This window comes from Callorhinus ursinus, unplaced genomic scaffold (assembly GCF_003265705.2).
Source record: "Callorhinus ursinus isolate GAN/ISIS: 27379988/994484 unplaced genomic scaffold, GSC_fseal_2.0 scaffold15, whole genome shotgun sequence".
Lineage (NCBI taxonomy): Eukaryota > Metazoa > Chordata > Mammalia > Carnivora > Otariidae > Callorhinus > Callorhinus ursinus.
In genome coordinates, this window is record NW_027397077.1 from 10,747,804 (window position 1) to 10,768,375 (window position 20,572).

The 20,572-nt window shown below is 44.0% G+C and overlaps 1 protein-coding gene across 1 annotated transcript in view; it reads left to right on the top strand.

Moving 5' to 3' along the window:
• Positions 1-20,572, top strand: part of CACNA2D3 (calcium voltage-gated channel auxiliary subunit alpha2delta 3) — an 876,446-nt gene that overhangs the window by 379,839 nt on the left and 476,035 nt on the right. Inside the window, exon 6 of the mRNA XM_025885299.2 lies at positions 14,436-14,567. Coding sequence (XP_025741084.1) covers positions 14,436-14,567 — 132 coding nt within the window. The remainder of the gene's footprint in view (positions 1-14,435; positions 14,568-20,572) is intronic.

Sequence of the window (20,572 nt, forward strand, 5' to 3'; positions counted from 1 at the left end):
AATAATCTTGGTTCAAGACCTCAAGATTTTTCTTTTCTTTTCTTTCTTTCTTTCTTTTTCTTTCTTTCTTTCTTTTTTTTTTTTTTTGGAAACACTGTCTTTATTTTGTTTATCAAAAGGTCTTTCTTTTTGGCACAATTAAATAGACTTTAGAATTTGCAGTTGTGGGTCCTTAATATATTCATCCCAAGATGCCTTTGTGCATCTGTTATGTATTTCCATATTGTTTTTGCTAATAGTTTTGGAGAGATTTTAAACATTTGAACCTTTTTTTTTTCTTGCTTTAAAGACAATGTCTGGAGAAAGTTAAGGACCCAGAAAGTTATTAATTTTTTTTGTACCCCTCAGTGCACTGTAGTCAGCTACTTTCAAGACGAAAGGGCCCATTTTTTTCTTGCCCTTTCTCCCTTTTCTCCTTAAAAAGACTTTGTGTTATTCAAGAGGATTGGATTGGCCCTCTGGTATGAATTTGTACTGGTCTCATATGCTAATTAACTATGTCTTATCCCTAACTCAATTGTAAGAGATAAGATCTCCATATATATATATATATTTATATATATACTATAATATATATATATTATAGTAAATACATAATATGTCTTAGAGAACAAATATTGAAAGACTTAAAATTAAATATGTTTTAAGTAACATGTTTTTTTCATAACTATTTCTACCTTTTATGATGGGCTATGATTTTGGAACAAGCTTTATCATGTTCTCTTCACATCTTTTGTTGTTGTTGCGGATTCCACCACACAGCATCCAAGCTGGCCTTCTTTATTTTGACCTGGTAAACTTTGACCTGGCATCATGGATACCCTTGCTTTGGGACGCTCCATTAGTAAGATAGCTTTCCATTCTTACCAACACTTTGTTATATGCTGATCATGGAAATGGTATTGAAATAGCAACACCTTTAAATTTACATGTCCTTTAACTCACATACAAAACAGAACCAAGCTATTTAAAGAGAATCATACAGACCAAAGGGTGAAATCATGGTGGATTAAATAAGAAAGTAGAATTGGATTCTAGCTGCAGAGATGGCTTGTCTTATTTCTAGGGAGCTGCTGTAATAAAATTAGTCATCAAATGTGTTAGGACTCCGAAATGTTATTGGAGTTTCAATTTACTCTGTCCTTCTGGCAGTCGAAAATATGTTCCAAATTTCTTAATCAAACTGGTTACATCTTTATTTTAGCATCTTTATTACTAGAAGATCTTCCCAAACAAGTATTTCTACAAATAGGAAAATAATGAAGTTTGGACTACTAAAATTTTTAAAAGATTTTTCAGACTTTGACTTAAAAGCATGCTTTTATGAAAACAGTTCCAGCTAAGCATCTGTAAGTCGCTCTGTCCTTGAAGGTTTTGGAGCTCAACCTCCATTTCTGAAGGCTTATCCTTGTCATACATCATTTTTGTAGCAGCTGACTTCTTCCTCTTTTGGTGCAGTTCCTGTTAAATATGTCTGGTCTCGTTGGTCTTATCTTAGTAGCAATATTTTCTTCTTTTTCATTGAATTTAAGTAACATGTAATCTGCTGGACTTGTAGCATTGTTTCCCAAGAAATACTTCTTTCTCTATTCTTTGCTATTTTTTTCTTTGCAAGATCTATCTTTTTTTGCATTAAACTTCCCTTGATAAAGTTCCTTCTGTCTGCCATACAATTATAGAATGCTCAGCAAACTTCTTGTACACCCGTACGGTATAGAAATGCTTCACTTGGGGAATGGTCCTGCCAGATCTAAATTCTTTAAGTGAATTAGTGCTTGGAGAAATACTGAGTCACATGGGTTTTGTGGCTTCTGAGATGATTTTTTGGGTGTTTGTGACCATACTGGAAACTTGGAGGAGTTGTTCATGGTTTATGGCACCCTTATCTTCCTCTTCTTGCCAGTGGCACCCTGAATTTCTTTTAGGGACCCATCCTTTATGGATGCTAGGCTTGAAATCGGACCCAGGGGATAGCAGGTTTAAACAGGTTGATCAGCATGCCCCATCCCCATCCTGTGCTGACTAGTTCAGGGATGGGTTTACAATGGTCAAAGTCAATAAAGGTAAGGAGACATTTGGAGATCTCACATCCTACCCCTGAGTAGAGTGGGAAAAAGATTCGTGGCTCCAAGTGCTTCAGCAGTTTTGTGACCCTGTAAGAGGAAAATCTGGAGATGCTGGGATAGAGGCTATAGGGGGAAAGGCCAGGTATATGAAAGAAAGGGTCTGAGGATACAGCTAACTCAGTGGGATGCAAGATAGAAAGAAAGATAGTAACCTGGTCCTTGATGAAACCATTGGCAATCTTGGGATCAGTCTACCCCTTAACTATTCCTACCCCTCATCTTTTTAGTTCTATAGACCAATATCTTTTAAGGTATTTTGAGTAGACTGTTTGGTTCTTTAAATTGAAAAGATTCCCAACTTGAAGAAGTAGAGGGTGCCTTGATTTAATTGCAGTGAAACACTCTTAAGTAATCTCCAGTTAAGCAATGTAGTGGATTAATTAATATTCTTCATTTCTGCTCCCATCAGTTAAGCACTTTGGCTGGTGTCTAGAGTGTGCTGAATGCCCACAGCTAGCAGTCTACCCCAGTGCTCAAAAGACCATGATCCTCTACGCAATGATTGGCCAAGTGTTAAAAGTAGGTGTTTGATGTATTATTTTAGAAATGATTTCTTGTTTCTAACCCTTTTTGGGTAACCAATCAACTGTACATCATGATCACATCAGAGATTAAAGTGTGCACACACAAACTCATACGCAGTCATTCAGCCCCATTCCCTGTGGAATGGGAAGTGTTATAAATGGGGTGCCTGTCCATTTTGGTTTGCCAAGGATAGACCTATTTTATACTGGTCATCTCTATTTATTAGTAAAAAGGACCCCCTTCTTAAAAGTGATCTGGTTTGGATGATAAATTATATGGTCATCCTAGTTCTAATTCACGTACTAGAATTAAACCTATACCCTGTGATTTTTCATGACAAGGGGGAGGGGCCACTTGGGAGTCAGCACTGGCTACTGAGGGTCCATACACTCAATCATTTGGTCTCAATTAATTGGGTCCAAATGCTATTGTTCAGCAAAAAATAGTTGATGAAAGTATTTGCAGGATGAATGTGACCTGGTGGAAAGACAGCTGGAAGCTTATTGTCAGTGGTGCTTGGTCAACATAATTGGCAGTTGGCACTATTCTCAGTGTGTATCACGCTGTTTGGGAGTAGTTTGAACTTCCAGTAGTAGAGCCCAGGGGAGTTTACGACCTGCTGATCTTCACATGAAATTGGGCATCAAAAGCAAATCCCTATAATGTTCTAGCCATATGAACCCAACCCCCTGGTGCCATATCTATCAAAACCACCTTGGCACGAAATTAGCTTCCTCCCAGGGGCTCTGGGAGGGGGCAGATCTTCCCTGCAGTTTACTAGCAGAGAACATGATCTGCTGCTTGAGGCTTCTCTCTGCACTTTCTCAGGTGACTTCTGACTCCTGCTTACATGCTGTCAGGGTGAATAACTGGAAATGCCCTTTGTGATGTGACCATGTCTACCTTTTTATATTCTTGGGTCTGAATGCCTTCAGGAATTTGTCAGTTTCAGAGCAGGGATACATAAAGGATGTATTTATATTTTGTTGAAGAAAAAACACAATTTTCTTTGTACAAGGAATGGATGCGTATGTTCCCTGTCATCCCACACACTGTTAAGACTTTGAGGTGAGTTTCCTGCGTGGGAGGCTGTGGGGGGAGATGGCTGCATTTTCCCAGCCCCCGTAGCTCACGGGCCACACTCACGATGTCACATGATTCTGCCCAATGCCTGTATGATTCCTTCCTGCTTTCCTTTAAATCAACTCTTTATTTCTACCTGAATAAAAATAGCCTCATTCTGAGCAATGATCTGAGTATCCATTGTTCCATGTTTGGTTAAAGGTTCTCTAACATCATGAAATGCATAACTACTAAAGTCTTTACGAGTTTCTTTGTGTTCTACCCGAAAGCACTTGCCTAGATTAGGCTGTGGTGTGTGTGTGTGTGTGTGTGTGTGTGTGTGTGTGCGCGCACGCGCGTGCGTGCTCATGTGTGCCTTTGTGTTGGGAGGGGTGCGGGCAGGGCATAAACCCCTTTCCAACCATGGTTCCAGGAGGAGGAGAGCACACCCAGATCTCTGGCAGCAGCAGTCCGTTTGAAAAGGTGTGCTCCTCTCATTGGAATTTAAAAGCAAATGATGACACAAATGATTCTATTACTATACCTGGTCCTTCGGATCCCCAAACCCAGGCTGTTCACTAGACACCACCCCCTTCCTCACCCCAGGTCTTCCAGTTACCAAAACCAAGACTCCCGGGCCTCTCAAAGGATGACTAGAGATCCTGGCACAGGACAGAGACTATGTCTGCGCCTCCCTCCCTGTGACCATCTCCCTCCCCCTCCCCACCACCACTGTGTCCCTGTGAAATCAGTAATAGGATGGGTGTGAGGAAGACTTGCAACAGGAATGGCACAAAGGCCTTCCTTGGTCCTTCATCAAGGCTCAGCTCGGATCCACCTTCTGTTGGCCCCTGCCCTCCATCTGAACCATCTTTCCTCTTCCTCACTCACAACTCATCTTTCATCCCTAGGCACCCCATCTTTCTTTTTTTTTTTTTAAAGATTTTATTTATTTATTTGAGAGAGAGAATGAGAGAGAGAGCGAGCGAGCACATGAGAGGGGGGAGGGTCAGAGGGAGAAGCAGACTCCCCGCTGAGCAGGGAGCCCGATGTGGGACTTGATCCCGGGACTCCAGGATCATGACCTGAGCCGAAGGCAGTCGCTTAACCGACTGAGCCACCCAGACGCCCGGCACCCCATCTTTCTTACCCACAGCTAGTTTTTCAGGCTGCTACCACTGTAACAGCTCTTAAAGGCAGTGCAGAATTCCTTACCATGCCCTTGCCCTGGTGGCCGCCCCCCTCCCACTCACCCAAGCCAGACTCAAGGCTGCATGTTGTCTCTTCAGTATAAAGCTCAGAGCAGAGACAGAAGAGCCTGCTCTTGGTCTCTGTTGAAAACAAACACCAAGTGATTCCCCTTTGTAAATGTCCGTAATCCCCTTAATCTCCCTGTGGGATTTCTCCTTATCTCCCCTTATATCCCTGTGGGATTTCTGGGACCACTGCAGGAGGGATGTGTGAGTCTTCCACCCCACTGCCTTCCCCTCTGCTCCCTCTCCTTCTCTGCTCACATGCATCCCTCCTTTTTCCAGCCTGCAGCTCTGTGTCGGCACCAGCAATATCCCTGACAGCTCCTTAATTGCTACACGCTTTTGTGTGTTTCCCTGGCAATTATATTTCAGACCCTGTCAGGGTACCTGCTAGCCTTGGGGTTCTGTTTATATTAAATATCAATAAAAAGCTGATAGCATCAGTGCAGATGGCAGGCTCACAAAATCATATTTTACTGGGAGCCAGGCCTGTCCAGAAGATGGAAGGAAGGAATGTTTAAATTTCTTTCTCTTTTCCAAAAGGTTGAAACGAGAGGAGACTTTCTGCGTGACTCTCGGGGATGGGTTCTTACTGAATGATAGCAGCTCTATATTCTCTAGCTGGGTGTTGTCCTTTATTGCGTGTGACTTGTCATAATACCGTTTTCTCCAGAATTGTTTCTTTATGTCCCCCCCCTCCCCTCCCCAGAACATAGGATAAGGCTTCAAATACCCTCGATATTTTTAAGGGCTGATTGACAAAACGGGTAAGATTTTGTTTCGCTTTGTTTTGAAGAGGAGTGGGTTTGGGGCAAAGGCCCTGGGCTGAGCGGATCGGAGTCCCACATCCCCTGCCCTGCCCTCCCCTAAGCAACACCTTAGTCCCTCCCCTGCTGTGTTGCCTCATCTTTTGGAAACAGTAGGGCCCTCCCAGGAGCTGTGACTGCTGGAGAGTGAGGGTGTAGGGCAGTTAGCACCTGTGGATGCTTAGCAGCACCCAGAAGGAAAGCCTCGCTGAAGGTTTGCAATAACCCAATGTGGGTTGTCCAGGAACTCCTGTTCTTACGGTTGCCATTCTGTCATGCCGCTTATGCATAACTTCTGTCATTGAGAGGCGTCCTGCAAGGCTGTCTGGCAGGGATGTACATGCTGAGGACTTTTACAACAGAAAAATTGGTGTTAGCAAATCTGTGACAGTCTGGCTATTTGGGGACCCGCTTTTCCCCGTTGCCGTCAATAGAGGTTCCCGTGTGTGTGCCATCTAAGGAGCATGCCAGCTCCCCTTGGGTTCACTCCCTCTTGCTGCAGTGCTCAGTAGGACTGTTATCCAGGACCCCTGCTGTCTGTCGGCCACTCCCCGCATGGATCCTGGGACGATGAAGAGGAGGGCTCATGGAAGAGGAGGGCTCCTGCCGTGGCGGTCAGAGCGTACAACCTGGCCCCTCCCATGTTTGCTGAGCTCCTCCTCGTTCAATACCACTGGCTTTCTCCTGCTGCCATCCTAGTGCAGGCCCCATTATGGCCCCCTTGAATGACAGCAGGAGCCTCTATACACTCCCTCCACCCTCGCCCACCTGCTCCTGCTTGGTTGCTCTCCAAATGGCAAGGGTATTACCACCTTCCCTTCAAACCCTCCAGGGACCTCCACCGTTCTTGAGATTGACAGCAGACTGCAGACCAGTGTCTTCAAGGCCCTGCTGGGTCCCCTAGCCCTGACTCCTTCCACCTGTTGTGGGTATTTAAACTTGCAGTTGACAGTCTCAGCATCACCTTGCCCCCCCACCCGAATGCCTATTCATTCTGAAAATTCCATCTCCCCCAAATCTGTGCTAGCAGGACCTTCCCTAAGAGCATGTTTCCTTACATTGGGTTTTGCCCCTTCTTGTACTAATCACGGCTGTAATTTCATCCAGAATGAGATAATTATTGGGTTCTCTGCTTCCCCCACTGGTCTGTATGCTTTATTGGGTTAAAAGCCATGTCTGGTTTTGCCCACTGCTTTATCCCCAAATCCTAGCATAGTACCTGGAAGTCATCAAATATTTTCTGAATGAATGAATGAATGCATACTATACCTAGTACATGATTTATACCCTTTAACCAGCTTGTCCAATGGTAGGAGAATTAGCTACTGAAAGTGGAACAATTAAAAGACAAGAAAGGAGAAGCCTCAGTGAGCTTGGCCAGGGTGCAGATGTGGGTGGATGCTGGAGACTGGACAGGAAGTGGATTTGAAAAGGGATCCTGGGCCAGAGCAGAATGTGTTGGGGCACCAGGCTGTGGGGTACAGTCTCTGCGTGATGGGTTAGCAAGAGCTACTGATGCTTCCAGAGCAGGCTGAGTGGTCTGGCCATGTTATGTGGCAGAGATTTTTGAGCAGGATGCTGAGTTCCAGAGAACTGTGAGGGTCTTGCAAGGCTGGTATTGGTCTAGGGTGGCTCTGTGCTGACCCCATCTCAGAACCTGTCAACCATGAGACTTGTTCCCTTTCTAATTGAGAGCAAATCCTCAGGAAGGAATGAGGCTGTGGTTCTTCAGCTCTTTGTTAGACACCTGAGGGGAGATTCAGTTCGTGGGAAAATAATCTCTTACACCCCCATCAAATGAGAGGTTTTAAATTAGTGAACACCAGCTTAACTACAATTTATAAAAAAAACACTGTTTTAGAATCAGAAGTCCCTTGAGATGTGCTTATCTTCACTCTACAGTGTCTTATCCGAGATTTATGTCTTGTAAATGTCCCCTTTGCAAGCAGACCCCAAATCCAAATGCTGATGGTGACAAAAGACCCTTACTGGTGGCTCTGCAGCAGAGAACCCAAGGTGGATGCTTTAGGGTACTCTTGCAGAGGGCTCCAAATTGGTCCCCAGCACGACCTTATCTTCATTCACCATGTCCTCTTCAGCTGAGGCACAGGTCCTGAGCATGAGGTGCAAAGATGCTATGTCTGGACCCGAAGACCCCCTGATCCCAGACCCTTTCTCCAGGGACCGCCCACTTCATTCATTTGCTGACAGCTGGCGACAGGCAGCCTGTGGTGAGCCACATGTTACCTGGTGTAACATGTGGTACCATGAGTCCTGTGCCTCCCCTTTCTCCCACCCTCTACTTACTGTCTGGTAGGCAGTAAATGAAGTTCAAGGCCTCTGCTCAAGTTTCTTTCATCTCACAGTTTAGACAAGGAACTTAGCTAATCTCTCCCTTGGGCAAGGCGATGTACTGGGGAAATGGACTTGGGTGCTCTGAGAGTTGGTCAGTTTCCACATGTGGAAAATGGGGTGGGAAGAGTAATTTGTGGCTGTCCTGCCTGGGACGTGGCACATCGCAAATGTTCCAGAAATGGCAACCTCTGCTGCTGTCCTCATCATCGTGATATTTTGATTTCTATTATATAATTATATAATTTTCCTCTTCTCCAACAAAGACTTGGGAATGGTTTGTTCCAGAAGGATAAGGAGTGACAAGGAGGAAAGAATGTGAGTCACCACAAAATTTAAAATATGTTAAAAGAGGAGGGCTGTTTAAGTTGATAGATCTAAGGCAAAACAAACAAAATCAAGCAAACAAGGGGGGTCACTGACATGAAATCCCCTTGGGGAATTAACCCTGACATCTAGCACGCAGAGACAACAGTCTGAGGAAGTCTAGAGCACCTTCTGGGATTTGCCAGAGTGGTAGGTGTGTTTCCCATTCTTTTTGCTCTCCAGACCCATGCAGAGTGGTTTAGCATCAGACCATGAATCCTCCTCATCCCTTTGCTCTCGGAACTGCCAGAAATTGGCTCCAGCTTTGTGAAAAGCAACCTGCATTTAATATCTAGCACGTCACTAAGTTTAGTGGAAGGGGAAATGTTTGGCAAATAAATCTATTTTATAATTCAACACACATTAATGGCTATTTTCCAGTACATATAAGTGCTTGATAATTAGCATCAAAACTAGTCATTATTTAATCTATGATCTATTTAGGATGAATGAGAGGGATGCCGTTTCCTTGCTGAAATGGGAGACATGAAGACTATCCAGCCATTCTCCTCTTGTATGTGGTCCAATGTGTAGTACTGAGCAAAGCTCCTATGTGGGCTCCGTACACCCAGCCCTCCCTGTGCCTGTTGTAATTTCACATCCAGGAGACACACATCTTCAAAGACCTTTAGGAAAGCCTGAAACCCTTCCTCCAGCTTGGTCTAGACAGGAAATAACCCCCTTTACAAGCACCACCTTTAGAAACCCCATTGAACATGAATTCAGACCCTTCAAACAATGGTTTTCAGGTTAACAGTAGTTTGTAATTCTATATTAGCCTGTAATTATTCATGGACACTCAAATTCACTAGAAATGGACTTGTATTTTGTGGTAGAAAATGTCAAGTTTAAATTAATACAGTGCTGCTCATTCACTGGAGAATAAATGATATTGAGAAAAAAGATGGCATGCATATCCAGGGACTTTGAGGTCTAGAGAGGAGACTCAAGTGCTAAGGCATCCGTAAAGATCCTGATTGCTCGATGGAAGTAGGCTATGATGGCTGTAGATTTCAGAAGATAAGAAATTTGCTTTTTGAACCATGAATAAAAGTGTGATGGGCCTTGGCACTCACTGGCAGAGCACAGATTATGTCTGCTAGAAAACATATGCCTGGCGGGAAACTGTCCATCTGCTAAGACCTTCACTGTGGCCTGGCCATCTTGCCAGCCCCACTTGGAATGTTGTCTCCTTGCTTATGGGGCCCCAGGGACACTCACTGCCTTGCTGGTCCCCAGGACCCAGATTTCTTCCTGCCTCAGGGCCTTTGCACTTGTTACTCTGCCTTGAAGCTTTTGCCGGCCAACGTGTTTTTGAACTGACACCTTCTCAGCATTTGGGTCTGTCCTCAAAGTAGTCATCTTGGACCACCTGATTAGAGTAACTGCCTTTCCCCCTTCCCACACATGGGGACGCTCAGCCTCCTGTCCCTTTTTATTTTCTTCATCACACTCATTTCTATTTGGAGTCCTCATTTATTTGCCCATTGTCACCCTCCTCAGACTGAAATGTCAGTGTCATGGTCTATCTGGTTCACAGCTGAATGCCTCATGTAGCAGGTGCTCGGTAAATGTTCGTTGAATGAACAAATGAATGCCAGAGTCATCAAGAGCGTCTTGCCCTGGTAATTGGAGAAAGGGAGGAAGAGGCTTAGGTAAAGTCTCACCTGGATAGCCCTAGGACAGCTGAACTGCCCTGGGTGGGGAGTTGGGGACTCACCCCAGAGCTGTGACTAGTGATGTACCTGTGGACGGTAATGGAGCCCTCCCCCTGCTGAGCACCTTCTGTACCTTGTCTCAGAAGCCTTTAAGCAAGAGCTGCTCTGATTCTCCTTCTACCAATAAAGACACTGGGGCTCAGGGAAGGTAAATCACAAGCCCAAGGTCACTAACTAACAGGTGCCAAGCGAGGTCTCATATCCAAGACTCCAACTCCAAAGCCTGCATTTCAGATGGGTGTGCTGCACTTTTAGGGTGCTGCCCAGGGATTCTTGCTGCAGAGAACAGGGATGGAAGAAGTGGGAACTCTTCATGGGACCTTATTTATATATTTGCTCATGCACGGCATAAATAATGGCCATGTTTATGGACCATTTTGGATGTGCCAACTGCTGTGCTAAGTGCTTTACATCCATTAATTTGCTTGAACCCAAAGGGCTGATTGACTCAGGAGGATGGACCTTCAGATGACAAAGGGGGCTACTCATTCAAAGATATAGAACTGAAATGGAAAGGTGTGTGAGTGTGCAGGGGAGTATGCAGAGAGAACATCAGCCTTCTATAACATCAGACAACCCCCATGTAGCAAAGTGCAAACTTGTTGGAGGTTGGGGAAATACAGGTGAAAGCAGTTCTTTGGGTGGAAATAAAATAAGGGAACTATAATTGTGATTTTTGATGGGTTATAGGATACATCATAAAGGCAAAGCAGGGATGTGTGAGCCGCTTTTCAGATACAAATTGCAAATAGATCACAAAGGGGGTGTGGGACTCTTTCTAAACATCTGCTAGTAGTCTGTTCTACTAAAAGCTGAACATCTGATAAATTTCTGACTGGCATCAGAGGTAATTTAATCTCTCAGGAGGTAGAGGAAGCAGGAAGCAGAACTGCAATTCCTGAACTTCATATTGACCACTATGAATAATAATTTGGTGCTGAATGGACAGGGATGTTGGAGAAAATGGCCGTATTACATGGAGTTCACTTTACTGAGCAGAAAACGGTGGGCATTGACATACACTAGGCATTAAGGGAAATGATTTCAACCCAAATTAGAGCATTATAGGTAGGACCCATTGACAGAGAGATTGGGAAGAGACAGAGATGGGGAAGAATGGTAAGCTCATGAAATTATAATGCAGACATGAGAATCTGAATTGTTTCCACTAAAAGGCCTTTAAACATCCTTCATTAGGAAAAAGGCCTACACTCACTAAACTCAGATTTTAAAAAGAATACATACAAACCACAAAATATGGATATATTATATAGTATAATTAAGGGAGTATGAATACATGTAGTGGGTCTAATGGTGGCCCCAGAAGATATGCCCAACTCCTAGCCTCCAGTGCATCTTGCAAATGTGACTTTATTTGGACATAGGATCTTGCAGATATAATTAAGTTAAAAATTTTGAGATGAGATCATCTTGAATTTAGGGTGAACCCCAAATCCAGTGACTGGTTTCCTTAAAGAAAAGGAGATATGACACAGGTACACAGAGGGAAGGCCCTGTGTAGATGGAGGAAGAAATTGGACCAATTATGTCTCCAAGGCAAGAAACACTAATGGTTGCTGGTGACCATCAGAGGCCAGGAGAGAGGCTTGGAACAGTCTCCTTCAGAGCCCGCAGAAGACACCCATCCTGCCAATACCTTGATTTTGGATTTCTGGTCTCCTGAATAAACTTCTGTTGTTTTAAGTCACCCAGTTTGTGGTAATTTGTGGTAGCAGCCACAGGAAACTAATACAGTACATTAGCCCCCTAGGAAGATTGGGGTGGGAGTGGAGCCAAAGCTCAGATTAATCTAAGACTCCTGAAGAACCCTAAATGAGGCAGCAGGAGGAGGGGGCCTCTTCAACAAAGTTTGAAACAAAACACAATCAAAGAAAAAGGGAAACTTGCTGCTTAGGAGGATGCTGTTGTTTTTGCAGGTGACCTTAAGACAGCACATCTGCTCAGCAGCCATAGAGGCAACGTGTAGCTGGGGTGCTGGTCCACAATGTCATGTTCACCTCCCCCTCAGTAGAGAGTGGAAGGAACTGGGGACCTGGCTACATGGGGTGTGTTGTGAGGCACTGAGCCTTCGGGCTATTTCATTTCTGCTCTCTGTCAACCATGCTGGGAAAACGATTTTTAACTTTTTTTTAACCCAGATATTTAGATGAAGTCCTCATTTTATAACGTTATCATTTTCCTGTTTCTTTTTTTCATCTTTCTCTCTTTTTAGAGATTTATTTATTTACTTTAGAGAGAGAGAGCAAGTGAGCAGAGGGAGGAGCAGAGGGAGAGGGAGAGAGAATCTCAAGCACACTGCCCGCTGAGCACAGAGCCTTCTGCAAGGGGCTCGATCTCAGGACCCTAAGATCATGATCTGAGCTGAAATCAGGAGTCGGCCACTCAACTGACTAGGCCACCCAGATGCTCCTCTTTTTTTCATCTCTTATGACAAATTATGGACAGCAATTCAAGATTTTCCATTCTATGAAAATTGCTAAGCAAAATTGTGAAATCAACACACTGTGATTACTTTATGAGCCAGAGGATGTGTTATCTCAAATATCTGATCAAACAGGTGTGTGTAACACAGCCCTCATTTTAACTAGACCATATTTTTTAGCAATTCTACTTCCCTTGTTCACCATGCCCTGGGAAGATCAAAGCCCTCTTTTTTTAAAGAGGCATAATTTCAGAGTGAGATTTAGTGTCCAAATGATTGGTGAAAAATCCTCTGACCGTCACCATTCCTTTTGCATTTCTGAAGGTGCTCACAGTCCCCCAAGGGGCAATCTTAGGTTTCTAGGACCACCTGAGGGCATGGGTAGCCTTTTACTACCCGCACAGAAACCACAGTCAAGAAAAAAAATTCTCTAACTGGAAACTGTTTGACTCCTCAACATGTCGAGACAGTGAGTGAGCAAAATGGAATTTTTGCTTCTAATTATGGAAAGTTTTTATATGATGGCAACATAATTGAGGCCACTGATGGAGGAGGCAAGAACCATGGAGTTTTCAGGGTCATTATTGTATTTACCTCTTTGTGGATTAATTTAAGTGGATTTTGTAGCAAGGAGTGAATCACAATAATTATTGTCAAGCTTGCAGTGGAACAATAAAGGGTTCCATTTTCCAGGGTTGTGAGGATAAAGTCTTTCTCAAAATTACTTTGTGGTAAAAGGTTGAATTGGTCATTTTCACTCTCCCAGCCTATGATGTGGTTTATTATAGTTTATAAGAGTTTGAGCACTTACCCTTGAGATAAGAGTCAGAATCCCACTTGTCTATGGAATCGGGGTAAGTGATTTGAAAGAATAGGCAGGCTAGAAGTAAGACAACACAAGACGCCATGTCTGTCCACTGGGTCAGGAGCCATTCTGTGGGCTCTGTCTCTTGCCTCTTCTGATGAGCATCTTGGGGCAGCAGGCTGGCGATGGGCAGGCCACTGTGGAGGAGGGATGGGGTGCACTGGTGCGAACAGTGAATTTCCTTATCACTATACCTAATGTACATGAACATTTCTAGCATTATTTTGCTCATTGGTTTACTATGCCACTTGAGGACTGGTGAACAACCTTTGTTTTTATTCATTCACCCATCCATCCATCTCTTTACACATCCATAAATGTTTGGAATTTCTGCCATGTCCTGGTCAAAGGGGGTATAGCGGAAGACCGAGGGAATTGGTTCCTGCCCTCCTGGAGCTCATCATCTACTGAACAAAAGAAGTAGAGAGATGCAGTTATGTAACTCCAGTTTACTTATTTATTTTATTTTTTTATAAGCCAACTTTGAAGTCAGAGGTAGAGAAAATTGGAACGGGACAGTGTTGGCTGAGGTCATTGCAATGAGAGAAAACACACTTTTCCTGTTTTTAATGCTGGGTTCTGACTCAGGAGAGGAAAAGGTGGAAAATAACGCTAAGAAGGTCTCTCTTTGCTTTCTCAAGAACTCTGTGCTGTGCAAGGTTGAAAGTTACAAATACAGGGATGTGTCTTTCAAGTAAGGAGTCATCAATAAAGGTTCCTGGGTGGCTGTGGGGACTTGGGCAGGATGAGGAAGCCCTAATGTATGGAATTCCCAGGAGCTAAACATTTGGAAAGCTATAACTTTCTTCACAGCTTCCTGCAAGATGAGCCTCATGCTGCTATCTGCCAGTTCTGAGGGATGCCCGCTGGGGTTCTCCCTCACTTTGGTTTGTAACCTTCCTCTTCCCTTTCTTTTCAGACCCAGCAATCGTCAATGGGGTTTATTGGTCTGAATCCCTAAACAAAGTTTTTGTCGATAACTTTGATCGTGACCCATCCCTCATATGGCAGTACTTTGGAAGTGCAAAGGGATTTTTTAGGCAGTATCCAGGTGAGTATCCCTGCCTTGAGAATTATGATTGAGATTAATGATCCTGTGATATTTTTCTTTCGTGTTCAGGGTTAAATTTTTTTCCCCTTCCTATTAGGAGAAAATGAAAGATTAAATTCAAATCAGTTAAATCTCTTGTCAGATAGGCATGGCATCTGCATGCATGCACACGTGTGTACATGTGTGTGAGAGTGTACACTTGCATGCGCACATGCACACACACACACACACACACACACGGGTATTTAGATCTGCATAGGTTTCCACATCTTTCTCAATAGAGCAGTTTATACAGCTGCCACCAAAAGTGAGGAATTGGAGTGTGAGACATACCAAATTTGATCTTTATGGACAAGAGTTTGTTTTTATTACTATTGACTACTACAATTCTTATCGTTGTTGTTATTACCATGGAAAAGAACGAGTCATCAATGGACTGAATTAAATTCTGACCAAAGGTGTAAGAAATGGAAAATTTGAACTTAGGTTTCCCCACTCCAGAGCTGACTGCCCTTGGAGGAAGAGCTTTGCGATGGCCAAAGCACCACTGAGGTCAGCAACTCATCCTAGGGCCACCAGTCGCACCCTCAAATGGGTATGTTTGTCAGTTTGTTCATCATACCTTTGGAACAGGTGTTCCTTCTGAGGCCTCCTGGGGCCTCTGCTTTGCAATAAGAATTTAATTCTGGCTTGGTTTGAATTTTAATTAAGAAGGGAAGTTTTAATTTTGCTCACAAGTTGTGAAAACAGGACTTGAGGCTACAATCGTGCCAACATCACAGCTGCAGAAATTAACAAGCTCAACCTAAAAGAAGGGAAAAAACGTCCTGCATAATCTTGGAGCAATTAAGTGGAGTCTTTTATGTTTTCATTAAGTAAGACTAGGCACCTGATGTCTTCCCACTTTGAGGCACCAAGACCGTCAGCCTCCGCCTCGAGGAGCCGTTTGCCCTGCACACAGCATCTGTCCCCTGAGACTTGCCTGCCAAGTGTCTGCTTTGCCAGATTATTCAACATTTCCCAAGAGCCGTGTTCAGCAGGGCATGCATGGTTCCTCCTGGAGCTCACGGATATGTAAACAATAAGCCTCCTAGTAAAGATGATGTTATAATAAACAGTGGCCTATTAAAGTTCCAGTGTCACCAAATTGCAGTCTGCTTTGATACCCGCCACAGAGAGTAAATTTAATGTAGATGTTGCTGCAAATCAAGTGTGGTAGGGGGCTGATCCATTGAGGAAGCCACAGGGAACTCTTACCATCTTACCATGTGGCATTTGATTCAAGGTGGAGCCGATAAGAAGAAACCACAGATCATTTGTTGTCTCTGCCAGCAGGAAGTCCTCCAACTATGGTCATGAGGAAATTTGAAAAAAATGAAAATAAGAAGGTGCATTAGTCATCTCAGGCTGCCATAACAAAATACCACAGACTGGGTGGTTTAAACAACAGATATTCATCTCTCATAGTTCTGGGGGCTGGAAAGTCTGAGATCAAGATGCTGGCAGATTTGGTTCTTGATGAGAACCCTCTTTCTGGCTTTCAGATGGCCACCTTCTCCCTGTCTCCCTACGTGGTAGAGAGTAGAAACTCGTGCATTTCTTACCCTTCGTAGAAGGGCACTAATCCCACCATGGGGTCTCCATCCTCATGACCTCATCTAAACCTAATTATCTCCCAAAAGGCCCCACCTCTTCACACTATCACATAGGGTAATGTTAGTCTTCAACCTATGAATTTTTGGGGGTATTGGGGGGCAACTTCACTCCATAACAAAAAGGAATCCTCATGAAGTTTGTATGTAATAGGGGAGACTAATTTAATTTACATACAAGGTTTTTATCAGTCAGAACAGTGGACTGAGAAATGCTTACCAATTTTATGACATTTGTGGCAGAATTTTGACTTTATAAAATTCCTGCATCTTTTCTATGTTAATAAAGACATGAGTCACGGTCCTCCAAAGGGGTTTCACTGCCCTGATAATGCCTTGTGCTCACTCAGTGCTTGGTTCTGAACAGAGAACAGCACACCTCTTGTCTCTTGGACATAAAGTGATCATTAGAAGAGTGATCCATGGACATTTTTTGCTAGGATTTCTTATTTTCAGGATACTTCTTTCCATGTTTAGAGTGGTATAATAGTGTGAATCAGTGGTAAGTGTGCATGTCCTTAAACAGAAGGGATAGTTCTTCATTCGTACGTGTGTCCTGAGTTCTTATTTTGTTCCAAGCACTATGTGAGGTCCAGAAGATAAAATCGTGAACTTAACAGATAAGGTCTCTGCCCTCATGCAGCTCCCGCTTGTGGGGAAATGCATTCCTTAGGGATTTGGGTTGCAAGTGACAGAAACCCCATTCCAGCTAGCTCCAGCAAGGAATGCATTTATTGGCTCATGTAACTTGAAACCTAGGGAATGTGTTGTTCTGAGACACAGCTGGGTCCCAGTATTCAGCATTGTCATTTGGATTATGAATCTTTCCTTTCCCCTTTCAACTCCACCTTTCTCTATTCTGACCATGTTCACTGGTGGGTGATCTCCTAGTGATGGGGAACATGGCTGTGTGCTTGCAGGATGATTTTTCAATTATGGTCACAGAGGAAGAGAGAGCATCTGTCCCAGTGGCTTAGATGAAAGTCCCAGGATTAGTCTGGTCTGGGTCATATGCCCCCACATCCTCAAGCGAGGGAGCCCAGACAGTGGGAAGCCTAGCCATCTGAAACCATGGGGATTGGTCAGGATTACTATGGCCTTGCCTGGAGGGAATCCTAAAGGAAGGAACAAGGACCACCAGGGAGACAGAGACAGGTGAACAGGTCATGATGGTACAGTGGGTTTCATGCTAAGATTGGGGAAATAGAAGATGCTAGGAGATCACTAAGAAGGAGCACAATGTCAGCTTCTGGGAATTTTAGTAAATATCAGCTTAGTAGCATACCTGTCATGGTGTTTTCTCTTTCTGTATAGATTTACCTAGGCCTCCACAAGCTCACCGTAGGTCCTGGGGGCATGTGGCAACACTTCCATGTGCTGTCTTTTAGATGAGGTAGTGTTCTATGTCTACAGTGTCTGATATGGTAACCACAGGCCACATGTGCCTATTGAGCATGTGAGATGTGCCTGATGAGACTGAGGAACTAAAATGTGAATTTTATTTAAATTTAAATCTAAAATTAAGTCACCACATGTGGCTAGTAGCTATCACGTTGAACAGTGTAACTCTATGGGAAAAGACTTCTGTGGTCTGATACCCAGTTTCCAAGGTATTGGTCTACCTTTCAGTGCCTGTATTACAAAAAGGTCTCACTGAAGAGAGAGAGAACCCAGAGCCTTGGGGAGGCTCTTCTGAATGCCCCAACCACAGCAACAAAATACTAGTAAAGGGCCTGTGAGCTCTGCAGGATTGGTTATTCAGGCCTTATTGAAGCTCCATTTATTTCAGTGTCATCCTTGGGAGTCTTTGGGGGTGCTGTTAATATTAATGTCCTATTAATATTAGTGCTAGTGACCCCCATTTATTGAGCACTGTGCTGGGTGCTTACACAAGCATTGTCTGATTTAATCCTCACAATGATCCTGTGAGCTGGAGCTACTATAATCTACATTTTACCAATGAGGAAACAGACCAGGAGGTTCACTGACCGACCAAGTCATACCAGCGGGATGGGAGGGAGTTGGTGGTGGTGTTAATATTTTCACCACCTCTTTCGTGCTTTGTTCTCATGGCAGTTCTTACTCTATAAAATATGAACTCTGCCCTGCAATCCTGAGCCATCAGGCTTTCAAACCCCATCTCCTTTGCTAGGATATCTGCCCCAGGAGGATGGAGACATTTGGCTATCACTCTGTTACCATCCTCAACCTACATATTAGTATGTATTTTTTGAATGAATGAATCACTCAGTAGATCAAAGTTTACCAGATCTATTGGCCTGTCACACTGGTAGTAGCAGCCCTGCCTCCTCAGATACAGTATAGCTACTGCCTCTCTGGGAAGCTGGTCACTGGCTACAGTCTGGTGGGACTCAGTGACCAAGTGTGGAACTGGCATAATTACAGCATAGAGCTATGGTCCTTTTCTTTTCTCTACTGCTCCCCTTCTGCCAAGTCTTCCCAAGCCAATGACTGCATCATTCCTTTTATTTTGAAATTCGTGCCCCAGCCAACCTGAGTGGCATCCCAAAAAGGCATATTGTCAATCCTAGAAATTATATAGCTCATGGAGGTGCTTCTTGGTTAAGTGTCGATTTCCCAGTTCTGAAAGATTTAGGATTAACCAACTATTATTTCTCTGGGATTTGGAGTTACTTGAACATATTCAAAATATCTGTGTGTAAAAAAAATTATATGCTGGAAAGTTGATATATCCTAGGGGAGATAGTACCATCTGGGACAGGGTTTCCTGAAGTTTGTCTCCTAAAACATTTTGTTGTGAGATTGGAAAAGGAAGGGCTCAGTGATCGGTTCGCTTGGTCAGTGCTGCCTCTGTTGATCCAGTTGCAGAGATTCAAGATGACATAAGCAGATTAAAGGCCCTTAGGTGTCTTTCTAATGCAGAGCATAGAAACCAGTTTTACTTTTATTCATTTAACTCATGCTAACACCCAGAGAACTTCTCATGGGACATCTTCATGGAAATGCCTATGTAAGGAAAAGCATGGTGGGTGGGGACTTGGGAGACAAGTCCTAGTAATAACTGGAAATCTCAGGAAAATCTTCTGAACTCTGAGAGCCTAGAGTCCCTGCTATGAGTTGAAGATTTTGACCCAAGAGTCAGGTTTGGGCAAGATGGTCCCTCAGGGCCCATCCAGTCCTGACTTGAGTCAAGGTGTGACCTTTATTGTTCCACCTTAGGCAGCTATGCCTAGAACTGTATCAAGGTATGGTCTTCATCCCCACTCAATGTGTACCTCAAGTCCTCACCAGGAAGGGCCTCAAGTCTCATGGTTCCTGCTGCCACCCAGGCTCCTTTCTTCTGTCCTAGACATTCTCTATGCACAGCCATACCAGAATTCCTCCAGTTCCTTGAACTTGACATGCTCTTCTCAACCTCAGGACCTTTGTACATGTCATTCTCTATGCCTGGCATATTCTTATTTATCCTGTGGCCACCATTTACTTTTGTTTTATAAGTCCTACCCATCTGCAGTGGATTGAGTTGTGTCTCCCCCAAATTTATGTCCACCTGGAGCCTCAGTGTGTGACCTGACTTGGAAATAGGGGTCTTTGCAAATGTAATTAAGTAAGTTGGGATGAGATCACACTGAACTAGGGTGGGCCCTAAATCCAATATGACTGATGTCCTTATAAGAGGAGAGGACGAACGCAGAAGGAAGACAGAGGCAGGGATTGAGGTGATGCAGCTACAAGTCAAGGAGCACCAAGGATTGCTGGGAGCCAACAGAAGCTGAGAAGAGGTGAGAAAAAGTTCCTGTCTAGAACTTTAGAGGGAATGTGGCCCTGCCAACACCTTGATTTTAGACTTCTATCCTCCAGAACTGTGAGAGAGTTCTTTCCTGTTAAGCCACCCAATTTGTAGGACTTTTGTTACATCAGCTCTAAAAAACGAATATACCATCCTTCTGCTCTCACTGGAAGAAGATCCTTCTTCATATTAGAGATTGGGATCACCTTTTGCACACTACCATAGCCTCAGGCACTTCATCTTTGTGACATCTCTGGTGCATGTGATTTCTTATCATGTGCCAGCTTCCCTGCTGATGTGAGGCCTCCTGAGGGCAGGCAGGGGCCAGGCCCACGTTGCCCAGTCACTGCTCTGTCCATTGACTGGCGGAGTACTGGAGTTTGATGAACATTGTGGTGAGTAGGCAAAAGGCTCTGAGGTTGTCCTGTCTGTTCCACTTTCCTCTGGCATTGTATCCTTTACCAGGTTTCCCAACAGACAAATTTCATGTCAGCTTTTCAAAAAGCACCAAGTACAGCACTGGCTGGGAGGAGTTACATGCCCACGTGCAGGGGAATGATCTCAAACCAGAAGGAGGACGT